Source organism: Rhipicephalus sanguineus, chromosome 8, assembly GCF_013339695.2.
Source record: "Rhipicephalus sanguineus isolate Rsan-2018 chromosome 8, BIME_Rsan_1.4, whole genome shotgun sequence".
NCBI classification, from domain to species: Eukaryota; Metazoa; Arthropoda; class Arachnida; order Ixodida; family Ixodidae; genus Rhipicephalus; species Rhipicephalus sanguineus.
Window position 1 is genome coordinate 47,747,856 of NC_051183.1, and position 19,807 is coordinate 47,767,662.

General features: G+C 44.3%; 2 protein-coding genes across 3 annotated transcripts in view; both read right to left on the reverse strand.

The window, feature by feature from the left end:
- Nucleotides 1-19,807, reverse strand: part of LOC119401829 (fructose-2,6-bisphosphatase TIGAR) — a 430,132-nt gene that overhangs the window by 376,497 nt on the left and 33,828 nt on the right. The window contains exon 6 of one of the 2 annotated variants that reach the window (XR_007417090.1): nt 10,396-17,557. Coding sequence is in view for 1 of the 2 variants with exons in the window: in XM_037668819.2 (XP_037524747.1) it covers nt 16,847-17,557 (711 nt within the window). In the remaining variant the exon portion in view is untranslated. Of the gene's footprint in view, nt 1-9,816; nt 17,558-19,807 lie in introns of those variants that run through there. The other variant, XM_037668819.2, reaches the window with a different exon arrangement.
- LOC119401828 (uncharacterized) lies at nt 742-6,508 on the reverse strand. The gene is made up of 5 exons (XM_037668818.2): nt 6,236-6,508; nt 4,396-4,548; nt 3,032-3,149; nt 2,243-2,319; nt 742-1,072 (listed from the first exon to the last, which is right to left on the reverse strand). Exons 1-5 carry the CDS (start codon nt 6,331-6,333, stop codon nt 853-855), a joined length of 666 nt encoding a protein of 221 aa, XP_037524746.1. The 5' UTR covers nt 6,334-6,508; the 3' UTR covers nt 742-852.

Consider the following 19,807-nt stretch of genomic DNA (forward strand, 5'->3'; position numbering starts at 1 on the left):
TAAATTATGCAGTACTTCATGCACTGCCATCTTAATGGAGACTCCTTTTCACACTCATTCTAATACACCACGTGCATAACACAGTGACCTAATACAGACCAAGGATTTTAGAAATAACCACAAAAATCCATTTACAGGCAAAGCTTCCTTCTGGAAAATCTGATTCAGATGGTTCATAGAATGCAGCTGTCTTGACAGAGTCTGAAATCCATTCTCCATCTTGACAAATCGATTATGTTGCACTGATCACTTATGCAGTGATGTAACTTGGATCATATTCTAGACTGCACCATCAAACACAATCTACACTTTGCGGGCACAGCTGACTCCTCAGTTGACTGAGGTAAGTAGGTGTCTGTTGAACAGTATCTGCCTTGACAAAGTGGCAAGATCCAGAAGTTGATTACAATAAAATTCATTCGTTAGGCTGCACCACTCTGCTGCCCCCAACAAATAACACAAGCTAATTACTGCACATGGCACAATTAAGGTCGATCCACACTCTGCAAGCAGGACTTCTTCACACAGACTGTATAGACAGATGTCTGTTCGGGCAGCCATACTATATGAGAGTGAAATAACCATCTCTTATCTTCATGACCACTGAACTTACATTCATTTTGTTGCACTAATGCAGAGCGGTAACCTAGCAAACAGGGATCACAGACAGTGCTATAAAGTGCTGCACATCATCTGCGAGTGAGGCAAACAGCAGCAGGAGACTGTCAGAAGGCAAGCCATTTTGACAGTGATCAAAGCAGCCATGTTGCTCACGACACAATTATACATCCCTCTGTTGCACCTACTCAGTAGCACTGTGACATGTCTAGCACGAATACTGCTGATGGTGCATCAAGAATAGTCTACTCTTTGTAAGCAGAGCTCTCTTCTGGAGAGACTGAAGCGGACTGTAGTCGGAAGACGGCCACCGAGGCAGAGGGTGAAGCTTCCGTTCTCTAGCTTGCTGCAGCGCCAAGGAAGGGGGAAGAAAGGCAGGCTCACGTAGCTGGGACATACGTGGCCCTCAGACGCAGCATCACAGCAAGTGACAAGTAAATGGCAAGTCTGGTGACTGCAGACAAAAAAAAGGGGCAAGAAGGACAAATCTTCAATAGAACAGGACATTTCTTTGGGCTAGTTCGTGAGGTCCGTTAAACAATGTCTGCGGACACAAACTATGACGTACAAAAGGACAATGCTTTGTGCTTCCTGCTCCAGTTGTCCTTCTTTTGCATGTCCTAGTTAGCACCCACAAACATTGTTTAATGTTTAGCTGAGCTACTGCAGCAATTCAAAATTGTGCAAAGCTGCTCGGTGAGGAAGTGATTTGCTCAGCACAAGTATCCAGTATGACCTTTCCGCAACTTCATAGTGCAAAGCTACAGAAACTGGGAGCAAGAACTTGGGCAGTGCTGTGACTAGGGTAAAGACTCATTAATAGTCCCACGTTCTAGGAACGTGGGTGAGCGTTGGTTACATAGAGTCACCCGTCACGCTTGCCACGTTCCCGAAATGCCGTCTTGTCTATAGTTCGACGCTGGTGGCTACTCTCTTCACAGCACATGCAAAACAATTCCCGACCTACATAACAATTTGAACAGCCAACTGCAACTGTCTGCGAAAAAGCGCCAGCACCTTTTTTCTTTGCAGCCGCTCCTCTGCGCAATGCATTGTGGGTCGATGTAGTCAGCACGACAAGCACATGGATGGAGCAAAAGCCATCCTAACACCAGGCTTGTCAGTGCATGTTGGCAGCCATGGGTTATGTTAGCTGCTTCAGTGTGTCGGACTGTACATGTAATGGTAGTTGCCTAGGTGACCTAGCACATGTGCGCTTACGCTACGTCAGACTATACCTGAACCTTAAATTTATGGTTATATTTACAGGTGTGCTAGTTGGTATGATGCACTCATGCCTATCATAAAAAATTTAGCAAAACTTGCAATGGTGTTCTCAACTTCATAGCTAGGAAGTGCTTGACCAGGTGGGCTTGACAGACATGTAGAAGTAAAAAATTATTGCGGAGTTGTAGGCAGTTTTAGTCATATCTGAAATACACTAATATGGCATTGCTTTTAACTATAGGCAAAACGTATTGTACAATACATATAATTTACAGGGCTGCCTCGTTTGAAGTTAGAAAACGGAAGAATCAGTCCCATTCAATAACATAGGTGGTGTGTTCCTTCCAGCCATCACTGGCATTGTGCTGAAACAGAGCTAGATCTTGCAAGCACTCACTTCTTTGAAGCAGCAAAACTCGCAGCATCCCGAACCAGCGCGAACAGGCGTGCGATGGTCTGGTCCCCATCTTCTTCCTGAAAAAGCATTGGTAAGTCGCTTCACTTGCTTGGCGGATCAACTTCCAAGGCCTTCAATAATTGAGACAATGCAAGAAAGAAACACCCCAAAAGAATGTTCAGACGTTAACAACTTGGGTTGTTCATGAACACACGACAATATTGCTGAATTGAGATCCAAAGATGGCTGGACACCTCAACATCTGCAATCTCTGGCTGAATTTATTCTGAACATGAAATGAGCCTCGGATAAGTAAATGTTCGGCTATTGCACTGATTAATTTTGTGCAGCAAAATATTTGCATACACAGCGACTCGACGTGTACTAATGCTGCATATTAAATACCTCTAGTGTAGAATACACAGTACTACACAGACGAGCGACAATGACAAGCGCTGACATCCATCTGGCATTTATTACAACAACCATCAAGTATATAATCTCACACATGCAATCACACCTACATTTGCCTGTGCACGTTTGTGAAAGTAAGCAATCTATTCACTGTGGGGCAAAATGGAACGCCATCTAGCCTGCCCCCCGACGGCTTGCTACCCATATCTTGGACAGTTCTCGTTCAATGAGGTACCCCTTGACATCCTTTTTTTTTTTGTCAGCAGTGACATTGTTATGACAACATTCAACTGTATTAACCCGATGCTACTGCCAGCTGAAGGAGATGCCACAGACCATTGGTTTGGCAAGACTGGTCCACAGGTTGTCACATACCTCAGAGGCTTCCTGTATATATGTCTCAATTCCATGTAGTATGAGGACATTGGGATACACTGGAAGCTGCTGAAACTTGGTGAGGTAGTTGAAGAGAGACTTGAGGTCTGCCATGAACCTGCAAACATGAGTGCCATGGGTTTCAGCATAGGAAAAGAAACCCTGCGAGAGAGGGCCCTGACTTGGCCGATGCCTCCTGCCTCTGCACGGCCTGGCACTACGCGATTGGCGGTGAAAAGTTTTATGCACAACCTTGCATAAATTCAAATCATGCAAGGTTTGTAACTACTTGTTGGCATAACACCACGTTACTTTGTTCTCATTTCGTAATTTTACATACAATACTGTTTGCAGGAACGCTTTCCCCCGTCCTGCTCAACACCTTTCTTTTTCCTCTTTTGGTCAAACAGATAAGCATACTCCTTATGTTTCTAGGAAACACTGATTTGCTAGACTTGTGATGTGAGTTACCTACTTAGGCTGTTCCAGAAACTTAGATGGAGTGAGTGCTGGTTTAAATGGCCATGCTAGACGTACACATCCCTACTATGTACAGTAAGAGTCAAATGTTCAAGCACCTCCAGACACAACAAAAAGCTGAATATTCCCACTGCTTTGGCAGGCAGCCTGGAATTCAGCTTTCTGGCCTGTTCGAAAACATGCTAACAAGATTTAGTGTGCAGTTCGACCGAACACAATTATAAATTGCTAGGAAATTCAAAGTTTTCTGAGACGTAGTGGCCTCTACACTCTTGATGCCAACTGCACATTATAATGGCAGCACAAATTGAACAATGACAGTGAGCAGAGAAGCAAACAGGAGATACAGGACACAGAAGCACACAGAAATAACATGCAATACACACTTAAAAAAAAATAAATTATAAATCAGCCCGATTCTCCCATATGAATGTACTACCTGTAACCATTTTGAAGAAATAATTTTTAAAGTCTTAATCCTATCCCTCTGTCAACATGTTGCTCTACTGAGAGTTTCAAAGCATGCGCACTAATTAACTCGTCATGCTGTACCTCACAATTTCTTTGATACTTTCCATGCTTGCAGAAAAACTAGGTTGCACAACCTAGTACTTTAATATTTCAAGCTAGCAGAAACATGCATGAACACACTTTCTTTTGCTTAACAATCGTAGGTTAGAAGTATTTACGAGGAGATGTTTGCACACTCTCATGACATGGTTTTTTTGTGAGCAACTGAAATATATTATCTCCACTCCTGCAATGGTTGCAGTGAGCCTGATGTAAATAAAAAATGAATGAATGAATGAACATCAGCAACTAGCCCAGCCTCACAGTCTGCCACAATCTACCACCACTACCATGCAATATCAGCCTAGCAGCACCTTGGGCGTATGAAGTCCACCATGTCTGGGTTGAACATGGGCATGCCATGGACGTGGAAGGCCGTCTCAATTGCGTTGCAGCCAACAATGGCCACATATTCGCCAGCCTCTGCTGAAGTGACGGCAAGCTGTAGGGCCAAGGAGTCCAGGATTCTGGTGGAAAAACAATAAAAAAGAAATGTGAGAATTTAAAATGAGACATTCAGGTGGTGTGACTAGAAAAGAGAAAAAAAAATGTTACAGGTATTCATTGATGTTATGCATAAGTGTGTGAGGCGTAGACATTGTGAGAGCCTATTTTCCGATCATCATTCATTGGCAGCTACATGAATTTCCTTCACCTGACACCCACTAATGCGAGGCACTGTGACATTATGACTAGGTGATGCTGCCTCCAAACCTTTAGAGACCCAGACATAGTAAAGCCTACTACCTACTCTTCATCACCTTATGATTTGTGTGTACTGATAATGCATTGCAGATGTCTCTACCAGATATCACACGGACCCTCTTGTGAGTCGCCCTTGCAGTGGCCGAGAGTTGAGCAATGCGGTAGGAATACATGATACAGGAAAGAATTCGGGTTGGTTTTTCCTTCCATTGTATTGTCTCCCCTACATGCTTACCTTTCCACAGAATGCCAGAGACATAACGGCAACACATACGATTACAACCATCACTCTTTCATTCCAGGTAAAACTTGGCGAGTGCACATACTGGGCACAGGTAGCGGAATCAACCACTGATGTCTTTCTTTGAATACAATGGCTGAGAGATTAGCTAGCCAGTAGCTTCACGTCGAGTTCATGAAAAGCGCTGTTAATTGCCATAATTCTATATCACGTCGTATGCGACAGTGACAATGCACTTAACTGAGAGGGGGTTGTTTGCTGAAAGGTGTTTCCTGAATAAATTAATAGTTTATCCCTCTATTTTCAGCATCTCAAATGTTTTTGTTGCTATAATTTTTTTTGCTTACGTACGTAAGTGTACTCTTTTGCCTCACATGCGCACAGGATTCTTGGCCACATCTTTCATACAACGGGCATGCTACATTTGTAAAGAAGGGCCAATAAAATCAGATGTCCTTGTGTTACACTGGTGTCACATGACATTTTCGATCGCGACAAATATAGGACATCCGAAGTACACTTCTCGAAGCCGATTGGCTCCTTTCAGCAGCTTCCGCAAATTAGTCAATGAGGACCGAGAAATCCGAACTCCATTAGGACTGATACCGATCCAAATAATACACCGTGTGACAACGCACATAAATGTGTTTCTTCTTCGCACGAATCGGGGAACATAACTTCTAACGGAGTCACATGGCCACATTTGAACGCGGCCGCGCCTGGTCCTGATCCAATTTCTCGATCGTGATAGGCTACTTTACGCAAGCTGCAGAAGGGAGCCAATCGCTGTTGAGAAAACTTGGATCGGGCTTCATCGCTCTCAGTGGCGCACAGTGACACCGGTGTTACACGGCCGTACATATTAGCCAGACAAATCGACGGTAATTTCTATTTAGTTCCCAGAGGCAGCATGCGAAAACGCTTATTCCTCTGTGCCTTTTACAAAAAAGGTGTGTCTCATATGCAAATCACCGTTGCCACAACGCGATTGCCCGCGCTCACATCGTTGGTCGATGTCCCGATGTTGCAACCACAGAAATCGTAACGCACTTTAGTTGATCACTGTTGGACGATCAAGACTAAAACGTTGTAACCACTATCAAACACCATTCCTAAGCAAGAAGTAATCGCGCGCGGAGCACAACAATCCGCAGCAATTTCGACATGACTACGATCGCGATAATACCGCCAAGAAAGAGTAAACTTACGTTGGATCGTCGCCCAGAACAAAAGTTTCTGTAGAGTCGAGACACATCCTCGACTTCACGTCGTCTTCAGAAAATGGAAAAATTCGCTTCAAGCTCATCGCGGATCATCACATACGAGCTGTGCGATGTTTGCGCTGCACTCAAGTAACGTCTATCATCGCCACTAGTGTGCTCGTAACTGCGAGCATCTACCGCTCTAAGAAACAGTAAACATCCACGACTACAACCTCCACAACACGCGCAAAGCGCGCGCCACACATGCACGCCTAATGCACGCCCCAATCGATTTGCTGTCACTAAAACTCACCAGGTTCCTATATCGGCCACTTGATCACTGCTGCTATTAATATTTTCCAAAGTTTCAGACAATAGTATTTGCTCTGATTGCGTCGAGCTAGAACTTTTATAATTCGTGTAGTAATGTGAAAGTGTTTGAGCAGCGCTCTTTTCCAGGAAAAATACAAGAAGATCGAGTTTCGGCTCATAGAGCGAGACAGTGGTGCGATATAACAAAAACCGAGTTTCGTTTTTGCGATGGTTGCCGGACGACTGATTGCGAGTTCTACCAACAGGTAAAAAAAAAAAAAAAACGAAATGGTAAACGCTGCTTTGACGCTAACATCTTATTCAAATAGCGTGAACGTAGCAGTGGTTTTTTCTGGCAGCACTGCCGAACGGGACACACTAAAGTTATTTAGAAAAAAAAATGCGTCAGTTTTGACATATTAGAGAGAGAGAGAATTTATTTACAGAAAGGCAGAGAGGTCGGCCTGAGCCATAGTTTGCTCTGGCCTGCTACTCTACACTGGGGAGGGGGACAGGGGAGCGAAAGAGTGATGAATGACGATGCATTGCGGCTTCTGTTGCATCCCGCGATAAACAACCGCAGCAGGCATGACCCTGAAAGAGTAAGAATAAAAGAAAGGCGGGGAGGTTAACCAGGGGGGGGGGGTGATTCTTAAAAGGAAGAAGGAAATGAAAATGAAAATTGGGTGTAGAGTGCACGATAACTGTAGGCTACCCTGCACTGGGGAAGGAAAGTTAGAGAGGAGGAGAGAAAAGTCACTCTTTCAGCCGACGTAAGAGTTCCGCGTTGGACATCACAAACGGCGAATCAGTCCGGTATCCTTGAGAAAACGCAACAGCGCTTTCGTTGCCTTTCGGCACTGTGATGGGCAGCCCCATGGTCCCAATATTTTCGAGACAGTGAAAGCGCTTCCGTCCATTTGATTTAGTGCAGTGCATGACCCTGAAGGTTTCGACCGATCACATTGACCTACCGCTGGATAGGGAGGAGAAACATTATTAATTATTGTGCTTCTGGAGTCAATGACGTAGCCAGGTGGGTGGCACCCCCCCCCCCCCCGAAAATATTTCTGCCTACGTCCCTGCGTGGCGTGCCATTCTGGACAGTGTCAAATTCCGCCATACTGCCAAATAATCGCGGCATTGCAAGCCATTCAGGGAGGCCATAGCAGCCCTCTGGGCCAATCAGAGTTGACCAATGGCGGAATTTGAGAATTTCCAGAGTATAGGTAGCACTCCTACATTTCCTGCCTGCTCGTTTCCTCAGTGCCTTTCAGTGTCTTGTTTGATTAGTGATGACGCAATCAATTTCGCCATTTTCTCGTATCCTGCACTGAAGAACTACCAGGAGCATGCACAATAACTAGGCATGCGTCACATTCCATAACATGACAACTTCGAACATGGTTGTCTTGATGCAAGCTCTTCAGATGGTGCAATGGGTTCCAGCAAGTACGAAAAGCCCTGTGCTCTAGTTGGCAAAGAGCTTGCAAGTTAGAAAATAGCAAATGCGATACCTCAGCAGAGACCGAAATAAACCAGAAGAGAGCCTATACACCACAGAGCCATGTAAAGCCATTTTCTTTGCTTCTTTTTTGTCAGCGTGATGTGCTACCTTGGGGTAATAAGCATATTAAATCTGAATGTTTGTTTGGCTGTGCTGTCATAGTTTTGTCTGCCCTAAACCTACCGTGTGTTCTGATGTGGCAATTCCATGTTGAAGCAACACTTTCTGGCTTTAGTCGAAGTGCCCAATGCTCTCTCATAACTTTTCCTTGTTTCTATAGATGAGTTGACGGCAAATACACGACTTGTTCTGGATAGGTTGCATAAAGAAGACTGAAAATTTAATTACCATTCTTAAAAAAAGGCTTTGGCTTATACCACATCAGGATATGTGTCTGGTAGTTGTCAATTTCACATACACTCTTTCATTCAAAATGCTGGATCAAAAAATACACTTATCCCAGAAAAAGGTACCGCATTGCCACATGTACAGTATGGTCCACTGTTAAAGAGAACACTAGAATGAGCACCATTCATATTGCCAGACCTCCTAACAGCAATTGGATAAGGAAACAATGTTCATGCACTGCACCAGTATGTCAAAAGGGGTCAGAACTGTCAATCACCAGCAGTCTTATAGAACTCTAAGCCGCTATGCTTTTGCAAGAGAGTCAAAGCCAAACATGCAATGCATGCAAGTGTCCCCTTTAACAGTGGACCCGTCTACTAGAAGGCCGACATGTGCACCTCTAAAGGAAGAGAATGCATAGTGGCTTCTGTGTCTCTAGGCTACATCTACAGTCAGATACAACTTTAGAATCCTGCGGCAATTTCTTCTCAAAGGCGGATGCACCCAAGCCTGCACCCATGGGTGTGCACTCAAAATGGACGCCATGAGCTGAATAGCCAGTGACCCCACTTTCAGAGAACATTGCTGAGCACATGAGCGAGACTATTTCTTTAGTGGCGGAGGCCTCTCCGGACTTCTTAAGTTGCATCCGACTTTGGTAATCGCACCGTTCCTTTCGCAGAGGAACGTTGAAGCAATGGTGTGCAAGAAATCTGTCTAAGATAACTTGTTCCTGAGTTAGTTGGTTAATATATACTGGTAACTTAAAGCCAATTACATTCGCATGTTTGTACCGCGTCAAATGTCTTTGACATTCGCAAACAAAAGAGGAACTCGAAGATGGATGCTTGAAGTGAAGAAAAATTGATGAACAGGGAACTTCACTGCACCCAACGTTTTGACAAGTGGACTTGTCGTCAGTTTCTGCCTTGATGCAGACCATTCCAATTGTCGAAACGTTGGCTCTTGAGACATTCCCTATTCACCAATTTTTCGTCACTTTGACATTTAGATCATTTAAACTGGTTATAAAGTTAATTTGGCTCAAGATTACTGTGCCGAATCATCAGTTCACTTTCCCGACCTCTCTTTCTTTTTTTTTTTCATATTCTGCAATTTCACGAATGTGAACTTTACAGACAAAATTTTATGTCTAAAGGCATGAGCACAATATTTTGCAAGCATTTATGCATAAACCATAACTCTTGACTAGGCTGAACAATTGAAACAGGTGATCATGCTGTAATAAAATACAACATATGCCAAGAATATATTTAGTTTGCATTCGCTGCTACATCATGGAAATGAATGAGTGTACAATACTTTTAAGACAGTTGATTTTACTGTACATATCCCTGTGTCGCTGGTTTTGGGTGAAACGTGAACATCATCGCAATTTATATGAGATACTGATCAGATATAGCAAGAACACCGATGTTTTATTTTTCTGATAAGCCTGGCATTTTATATCAGCAGATAAAAGAAAACACAAGCTGACAGCAGACTCCAGCCGACATGGCTCTTACTGAGGTCACGACAACGTTCAGCGCAGACGTTTGTGGTTCAGGCACAAGCCTAATTCCTAGGCTGTCCCCAATTTCAAGTTTAACATTCTATGTCAGGGTAACAAACCACACAGCTTAATCAGCAACAGCAGATACCCAATCCTTCCAGCACAATGCAATCAGACAAGCGTACTCTGCCACACGTTCTGGTCAACAAACGTCAGCCGCAAAGCATTCAGAGAAGTTCCGGCAACAACAGCAATAACAAGAAACTTTAACACTAAGAAAAAAAGCACACAAAAAGTGTAAAAAAAGCACATCACTGCTTAATATGAACCACATACTGAAATGTCCCACGGAAAGCACAGTGCAACTGAAACAACAGCTTTGTGTTAATCAATCAGGTACTAAACTGTATGGTACTACGCCATTCCTGGCACGATCACAGTAAGAGAAAGCGTGACGCAAGAAACTTGTCTGGTCGTTACAGTCACCGATGTGCCCCCGCCAGTTTTGTGTAAAATGAAATTCTCGTCAGATGGCAGAGCAGCTGCACATATTTAACCGCACATTATCAAATCGCCAACATTTCAAGCGGATGCGGATGTTAAAAAGAAAAGCAATTTGTCTTATTAGTGAATAATCCTTTCACAATATGACACTACTCTTGCCATGAGAAGATGCTTGGTAAACCAGATAAAACTAAAAAAGAAATACTTTAGGTGACACCACCCATGAGGCTCCGGCACAAACTCGTGGAGACGACAAATTTCGACACTGTAAGGTAGTGCCTATATCCTTTTTTATTGGCAGAAATGGATCAGATCGTGTGCTAAAGAAGCAAGCCTTAACATGGCAAAAGTTTTATGAAATTTTGTTCAGCCAATGCAATCTACTCTTTTCTGTGCCTCACGAATAATGAGCCCAGTCACCTTCACTGACATCATTTTCAGTGCTGGCAGAATTGGCGCGATGGCCGGTACGAACGAAACGTGACTGCTAAAAAATAGGGCCACAGAGTAATACTGCCATCGTGCGCGAAAGGTGTGAGCAGTCAATTCTGCATGTTGTCTTCCCTCTCTGCGCCCGCCTTTGTCAAGAAAAATGAAGCCAAGAACGATTGCCGGGACTGACAAAAACGGCTTGACACCTGGTGTCACTGGAAAGTAACCGTCATGATCACATACAATTACATGTTACCTTATTGGTCACACATGGTTATGTGTGACCAACACAGTCTAATGGTGCTTCCTGTGCCATAGATGCGCTCGCAAAATGTGCAAGTGGTGACTTCTCCATGTAGTCTTCTCTGCCCCCGCTTTGCCCTTATAGCAAAACCCGAACACGAATTTGAAAATGCTAAACATGAACCAACATCGCAGAATTGACTCTGATTGGGACATAAGTGCGAAGAAATACAGGAACAGTACATTCCTGGTTGCCGATATGCTAAGCGCGGTACAAGCACTGAATTCCCCATATATGCCTTCATCATGAACATGAACCAGGAACATCAATATATTCCCTAAAAATTTTAAGACATCAATCTAGCCACTTTGGTCTTGCCAGCTACCAACTATTAAGTACTCCGCACGACCACGGCCACTTTTTTTCTGGCCGTTCTTGCAACTGTTACTGAAACACCAAGCAGAAAAGTACACATGACAGTGCATAGAAATTTGCGCACACCAAGCTTCCCAAATTAAATCCAAAAGAATGTTTACAAAAAAATCAGTGTGTGGGCTGACATTGAATTCATAATAGACAGCTTGCTGTGGTGACTCGATTCATAAAATAACCTGCCTGGTTGTCACAGCAGCAAAGGAACAACATAATTATGCGTGAGGTCACAGGCCCGATTCTCCACGACTGAATTTTGATGGGGTTCTGGATGCAAAAACGTGTGAGAACAGTAGATGCTGTAGCAGTCCAGAGAGAACCTGTGTTTTCATAAAGGGGCACTGAAGAGAATAACGATTTTTTCTCATATTAGCAAATTACTCTCACTATTCCAATACAGTAGAACCCCGCTGATACGTTTTTGAAGGGACCGTAGGAAATAAACGTAAGAGACGGGAAACGTAAGAGCCGAAAAACAGGAAAAACGGCAAAATATTTAGTGGTACAGAATTTTATTTCAATTCTTACGAGCAGCACGAAAATTGGCGCGCTCAGCCGCGATCTAGTCGATGGATAGAAACGCGGAGCTTAGGACGGCCTTATCCACAGAAATGTAATCAACGTATGTGATTTTTTTAACACCAACAGCTGTAGGCATGAAAGAACTAAGCACACGCAATCACGACTGGCGCGGCGAGTCCGACCGCGGACCGCACGCACGACCATGCGAGCTCCAACCAGATCGAACTCCTCCCGTTCTCCGACAAATAACGATGATGATGAGTCTACGCCAACGCGATGGCAGAAGTAAATGCCAATCTCGAAGGTCTTGCTTTCGCAAGCAATTACGTCATACACGCCATGTTTGTGCAATGCAAATCTCAGAGGCTATGCTTTTGTCAATAGTAAATGCCAATCTCGAAGGCCTTGCTTTCGCGAGCAGTTACGTCATAGACGCCATCTTTGCAATTTGAATCTCGAAGGCCATGCTTTTGTTTGCATCAATTGAAAGATTCTGTTGCTTGCGCCTCTCATGCAGCTAATATTACGGTCAAACGAGGCCAAGCTGCATGAAAATGCGCCATGGCCACTCTCTTTGGTAGTCACTCGGTCGGCTCCGGGCGCACTTCGCGACGTATCATACGGGAACGGTCCGACAGTTACGACGTAACAGCGGGGTTCCCAATACATTGTATCCTATGGGAGCTATGCCGGGACCGGCGGAAAACGACGTAACAGCCGGGAAAACGCAGCAGTGAGGAACGTAACAGTGGGGTTCTACTGTATTGCCATGCCTGCTGCCAAAAGATGCTTGGTAAGCGAGAAAATGTGCAAAAAAGAAAATGCAGGTGGCCACACCATCCTGAAATTCCTGCTTCAAACACCATGACACCACAGACTTTGACGACATCTACTAGGTCATACGTATTTCCTAATCAGTAAAAATGAAGTACATTGCTCTCTGAGGGGGCGATAGGCTTAATAAAGCAAGTTTCAGGAAATTTCGGTGAGCCAATGTCGCCGAAATACGGCAATATTCACTTTGAAATCAGTGACATGAAACGCGGAGATTTCGGCACGAAATTTGAAGAAACTTTCAGAGTCCAATTTCCTCCCCTATTAATAAACCGGTGATGGTGAAATTAACGACATTAGAGTTCTCAGAGTACAATTTATCAATCTAAACCAATTAATTGTTTAAATTTTGTGTCCCTTTAACGTGCACCCAAATCTAAGTACACGGGTGTTTTTGTGTTTCGCCACTACCAAAATACGGCCGTTGCGGCTAGGGAATCAAGCCCATGCCCTCGAGCTTAGCAGCTCGGCACCTTAGTCGCTAAGCCACCACAGCAGGCAATGCACTATCAGTGTTTTCATTTACATCAGGATGATGCTGAATGAAAGAAGCAAGAGTGGCCTTTGCTGGAATAAAGGGCACCATGCCAAAGGTTGACGCGCACGCGAGAAACAGAGGTTCTGCTGGTGAAACGTAACATATTCCATACAGCAGAGACAAGAGTTAGTAGATGCATCTTGAACAAACGAAAAACAATGCAAACGCGAGAACTGGAACAGAGGCAAGAGACGTTTTGGTGCTGTAGTACGTGCATCTTCTTTGCTTTCGTGTTCACCCTCACGTGTGCTCTTTTTTGTTTGTCAACTGCATTGATTCATTGATTGAACATTTTGTAAAAAGTACCATGGCAACTCATCTGGAAATCAACGCTGTGGAAGGAAATGGCAGTGAGGCACTGACCAAAAGCTAAAAAGCGTGGCTAGGTTTTGGCAAATGTGAACAAGCAACCCACGGTTGGACGACAGTGAAAAAATTTTGCAAGGTACACAAGTGGAACTTAATCGCCATGTTTCGACAATAAAACAATTATTATAGTACGCTTTGCGAACATGTAGCTGAGACATAAATCCATTTGCATACGCACAGCAAAAAAAAATGAAACTTCAGTCAAAATGCAATAACATCAGGACTGACATTATGGAGACTGCAGAGGACCCCAACAACACTAAAAATTCAATTACCATAGCCCTGGTATTAAATGCTTTTGGAGACTTCGAAAATGAGCCGGAAATGAGCACTAAGGCAGTTGTGATATTCTTCTGCAAGCTGGAGTTCTCTAATACCCTCTAGTACTAGAAATAACCACATATCCTCAGCCCTGATGAACGTAGCATTGTTCACATACACACGAGTTTAACTTTAGACACGCCGAGTTTAGCAGTGCTTCCAGCAAACAGAATAGCAACAACAACAACAAAAAAGAGAGCCCGATCTTTATTCAATCTTTTTCAAGGTAATCCTTTCATTTTTGAACCTAAATGCAAAGTTTTTGATAGGATGGTGCTGCTACCTTTTCTGAAAAATTGCATTCAGGTATCTGCCATCTTATCCGGAAAATTATATTCAGGTATCTGCTATTTTGATACGATATTATTATCAAGATAACAATCTTCCGAATAGGATAGCAGATGCGACAAAGGGGGGGCAGAAAGATTAAAGTAAACACCGATATACTGAACAAGATGGTCGGACAAGTGAAAGCTAACTTTACCCTGTCACCTCTGGCAGTTTATTTGACATTGCTGCAAATTAACACAGCAGAATACATTCAGATAGACTAATCATAGGCAGCTGGTAATAACCCTTAATTAACATTTGTAGCACATTTCATGCAGATGTTACAAATTCCATCTTTCACAGCTGCTTTACTGAAGCAGTTGGTTTTCGTACACTGGTAGGAAAACATAAAACAGAGAGATTTCTTATCTGAACATTTATGGTTAAGCCAACTGTAATTACAACCAGCGTGTGCTGACGATTTGCACTGCTGTCATGAAACACTTCGTTTACAAAATTTTATTCGATTTCTTGGTTAAAAGAATGTCTCTATCTAGTGACAAGCAGCACCGATTAGTGCATGCATGCATGCGCAAATTTATACAAGTTCCTCAGAAAAGAAAGGCTCGTGGTTCACGAAAAAAAAAAAAATTGTCCAGGTCTGGGGAAGAATACGATATCCCAATAAATTAAACTATGGTGCTCCCATTTAAAAAAAATCACAGAGATTTCGTTCGAAGCTTTGGGCTACCAATGCTCCAAAAAACGTTTTAATGAAACCTTCTCTTTGCGAAATATTTCACAAAAATATGGTATCACGAAACAAAAATATTTAAGTCAGCTGAGGCCAAGGCCACGTGAGCTCATTCCATTTCTGTATGCCTCAGTTTTCTAATGGAGGCGCGCAGGAACAACTGCCTCGACCAAAACAAAAATAAAAAGGTAGGTTTACTCAATTCCAAATGTATCGACCACACAAAGCTTCGGAGAGATGCACAGAAAAATTAACACCCAATTCTGTTTTCTTCAAGGCCACAAGTGCACAAACACTGCGATTCAATCTGTTATGTCGGCAACGTCCTAGAAGCAGTGTTTTCATTTCCTAAGTATGATGACGCTTGTTATGCGTACACTACGGGGAAGTCTCCAATGAAAAGTGCATTACAGCGAGAAATTTGTCACCAATGAAATGCCGCTCTGTATGTGGAACATAGTTTGTGCTAGCTTTCTTAGTGTCCAGGACAACGAGAAAAAAAAATGAGGAAAATGGTTATAAAAAAAAGGGGGGGGTGTATGTAGGGATATTAACAAGAAGCCATAGCTCTTCAGTCCCAGTCAAAAACCGATAAACTTTGCAAAACAACGGACACCGGTCACAGAACCGGGGACAAAGAATGAGTTATCATTCTGAAATACCTGGTGTCACGAAATGGAACCGCGAATGAACCGTTTCCGAAACACTGTTTGGTCAGACTGGACTAAGGTGCAACAACCTTGGAGAATTCGATCTGCCACTGCCAACTACAGAGAGCTGCTCATTACGGACCACGACTCCTTCAATAACGATTCTATCAAAAAATGGCTGCTTCAAAAAAGAATGTTCGGTTTTCTGCTGCTTCAGCTGTAAAGAAACGTCCCATTCTCACGCAAGGTGCAAAATCCTGATTCCACGCAAACAGAGACGATTGAAACGAGGGGAAAAACAGAAGCAATTGCGCCATCTTAGCGCCAAAAAAACAAGGAAGAAAACGAGGGCAAGCAGGCCACATTTTCCACACCCTTGAGTGCACCTCGTGTCTGCTGGATATGCAGATGATGCTACACTCTAAACACAATCGCACCCTTTGAGGCGTCTTTCTATCTGCAATAATCGCCATCCGGTTTGCTCCCCTTTTCTTTACTGAACACTCGGCACTGCGTACTTCACCGTCAAAAATGCCATGCCATGCTGACAGTGCGCTCCGTGACCTGGAAGGAACGAATGTGCGGTGCTTAGGCAAGGAAAGTTCTGCAGTGTAGATGACAATCATCGCTGCACGAGCAAAAACGTCCCAAAGGGTGTGAGCGCATTTAGTGCGTACGAAGCGAAAAGTGCCCTTGTCCTCGCAATGTTGACAGTCCCGTTCCCCTGAGGTGCAAGAATACTGCTTCCATGTGGAAAAAAAAAAAAATTGCACCAATGTGCAAAAAAAAGGTAAGCGACACACATTTGACACGAAAAACGACAGACCCGTCACTGTTGCCGGCCACTTAAAACGCTCTTATGTCAGCAGGTAGCCTCGATGTCTTTTTTAGCCCAAGAGGCTCGTGGAAAGCCATACGTGGCAGTCATGCCAATGCTTCGGCCGCTGTCACTTCACAAAAAATCAGGAAGTAAAATTAAAACATAAGGTGCTTTCAGCACACAAAAAACGAGACTGTCCAGTTCACAGTTTTCCAAGCGTTTTCCCCGAACCCGGTGCACCTCCCAACTACAGCGCCGTAGCATCCGCCGACAAACCAGCCAACTGCAATTCCCGCCTCCGCGGTATCGCTTCTCCGCCGCTCACGATGGGGCAGGCGCTGCCTCCCATCAGGTGCTGCCGGTCGTGAATCAGGTGGCAGACGATGCGCGGATGGTCGCGCGGTCCCGACACGGTGAACTTGGATATCCCTGCGTTGGGGCTGATGCGGAGGGCCTGGTTGCGGCCGCCCGGCACGCAGCAGCCGAGGTCTTCAACAAGGTGCCGCACCATCTCGCGGAGGAGGGCACCGTGACTTACGACGAGGACGCTCGCCAAAAGCGCGCCTCCGCCGACACCGTCTCCTTCGTCCGACGAACTGCACGCTGACAGCTTCCGCGGCGGATTGTTGCCGCCAGACGACGGCCACTGCTCGACGAGTGGGGAGAGGGAGACGTTGGGGGCTGGGTCGGCAGCTGCTGCGACACCGGATTCATCAGCGTTCGGGCCGAGCGCTGCGCGGATGAGTTCGTCGGCGAATGGTGGCGTCGTCGCCGATGACGGGGAGTTGTAGGGAGGTGGGAATGAGGAAGGGGAGCTGCTCAGCGACGATGGCAGTGATGGTGGCTGTTCCTCACGCTTCCGTTTGCTGGGGCTCAGGTTTTCCTGGTCTTCCGTCGGGTATGCCCCGCGAAGGAGCTGGCAGAGGTCTTCAAAGAAGGCAACAGCGCGCTTCCGTACCTGCGTTGTATGAGGGAATATTGCAAATGAGTTCTTCGGAATCCTGCAAGGTGGTGGAAGGGTTAAGAAATTGACAACCACTTGTTTGTAGCAAAAATCTGAAATGCAGTAAGATCCGCTTACGATGACCTCAGATACAGTGAAGCTAATGCAAGTCCGATGATAACAAGATTGCATGCCCTGTATGAATGAGCCTTAGCGCATCTTCTCGTGTTTAAGTGGCACAAAAAATATGGAGCATGAGGAACTTAAAATTGGCGTGCAAGTTTTATGCGAATTTCAGCGTGCAACGTGGCTTCGTGACAATGCAAGGAAGGCAGCAGTGAATGAAAGGGCTGGCACTGACAGTAGGCGAAAGTGGGAGAGTGACACTGGTGACTGAAACCGAGCGAAAATTAAGTTTTTTTGCAGTATTCAAGCATAGCTAGTGGGGTCATTTCTACCAATGCATAAAATTAATTTGCACGGGAATCCTTTTTTTGAGTTTTTTCCACGGGTTGTTGAGTTGGAGGCGTGTTATATGCCGGGGTGAGCAAGGAAATGTCGTATGTCAATCGACTCATAAAACAAGGACTGCTGTGACAACCAACATTTCAAGAAAATGTGCACTTGACAGAAAGCTGGCTCCAGCGGCATACGTGGCTCAAGGAGTTTTCACTTGAAGCTTCCATCCTCCCCTGAATTTCTGACTTCGTTGAATTTCTAACATTAATATTGTCATGGGGTCGTGACGTTGACGTAGGCAGCAGTCGGCGTGTCCAAGATTAAACTCTTTATTTGGCCGAACTTGTGGCCGGGAAACAGAAACTCAAACTACAGCAAGGAATGCACGCTGCACACTGATAGCGGCGAACAGAACGTCAGCCGTCGATAATCTGATCTGCAGTAAGGTGCGTCAGCATTTATGCATGCAGCATCGAACATTCGAGCCTTATCGCTGGTGGTCTCGTTAGTTCCATAATAATCTCAGCTGTTCGCGTTTGCACGCTCAAGCATATAAGAAGATTCTAACATAATCTGGAAGGTTCCCAGACATTAGGGTGCAGCTTGCGCAAGGCAGCGGCTACGTGTGCAACATAGTTACAACGTGTGCAACTAGTTACATAAGAATAACAAAAGAAGCGTGCGTGGCAATATAGTAATGTAGAATGTGGTGCTTACAATAGTAAACCTACAACGTAGTGTACGACTAGCTCAGAGTACGTAGTGCAAACACAAAACTAGGCCATTGTGTGAGGACTTGATAGAACAATAATGCTATTTTGTGCTTATATTGGTTACTTTAACCTTCAACATGACACATAAACGAGCAAAAAATGTGCACTATATATATTACAAGATCCCCTCTATCAAAATAGAGGTTGTGGTCCGTTATGAAATGGTGGCTTTTCACAAGAGCCATATTTCTTCAAGAGCTTGATATTTGAACTTGGACGTGACCCCAAAAGCATGTGCACACGTTTTTTAGTATAACGACTGATATCTGATATTGCTCGATATAACCATGTCATGTCGCAATGAATCCGGCCTCTAAAGATAATGTTGGCTCTGATCTATGTGTTAAAGCAAAATTACACCAATATGACCCGAACTGAAGACTGGAAATTGAAGTATGTGCGTTACATAGCCCTAAGTTGTCCTGTTTCAATCCGTAAGTACTGTACTTTGCCGTCCTAACCTCAAACTGCTTTTCATGTTTTGGAAACAGTTATTTTTTCCAACAAAATTACCGTGTTCAAAACGCGACAACAAGCAATGCTTCCAAATGTGTGCAGAATGTTCTTGGGTGTTTCACAAACAAAACGCAACAAATAACACCGCATAAATGCTTGAATCCACCGGGATGACTAGATAAATTCGAGCTCTACCAATGCTTCTCATGGCACCTCAAAGATCACGACACCATAGCTCCATACAGTAATTTTGGCAGAAGACTGAAAATTTCACATTTTTCCTAGTTTGGCGTAATTCCCAACGAGTAGCAACGGTGGCGTTTCTTTGTTATGCTAAATTTTGGTATCAGAAATACCAGCGCCTCCTCTGTTCTTTTTCAGCGCCAGCAAGATGCGCCCGATCCAGCCGCTCACCACCCTCGCCTCTGTCCTTTCCTACTTTCCCCCTTCAACTAGCCTTCGTCCCGCTTTGCGTTCATGAGGGAGAGTACCCTTCAGGTCGTGCCTCACAACAGAAGTCAAATGAAATAATTTTTTGTTCAGTTGTGTTCATATCCATTGGGCGGTGTTTTGCATT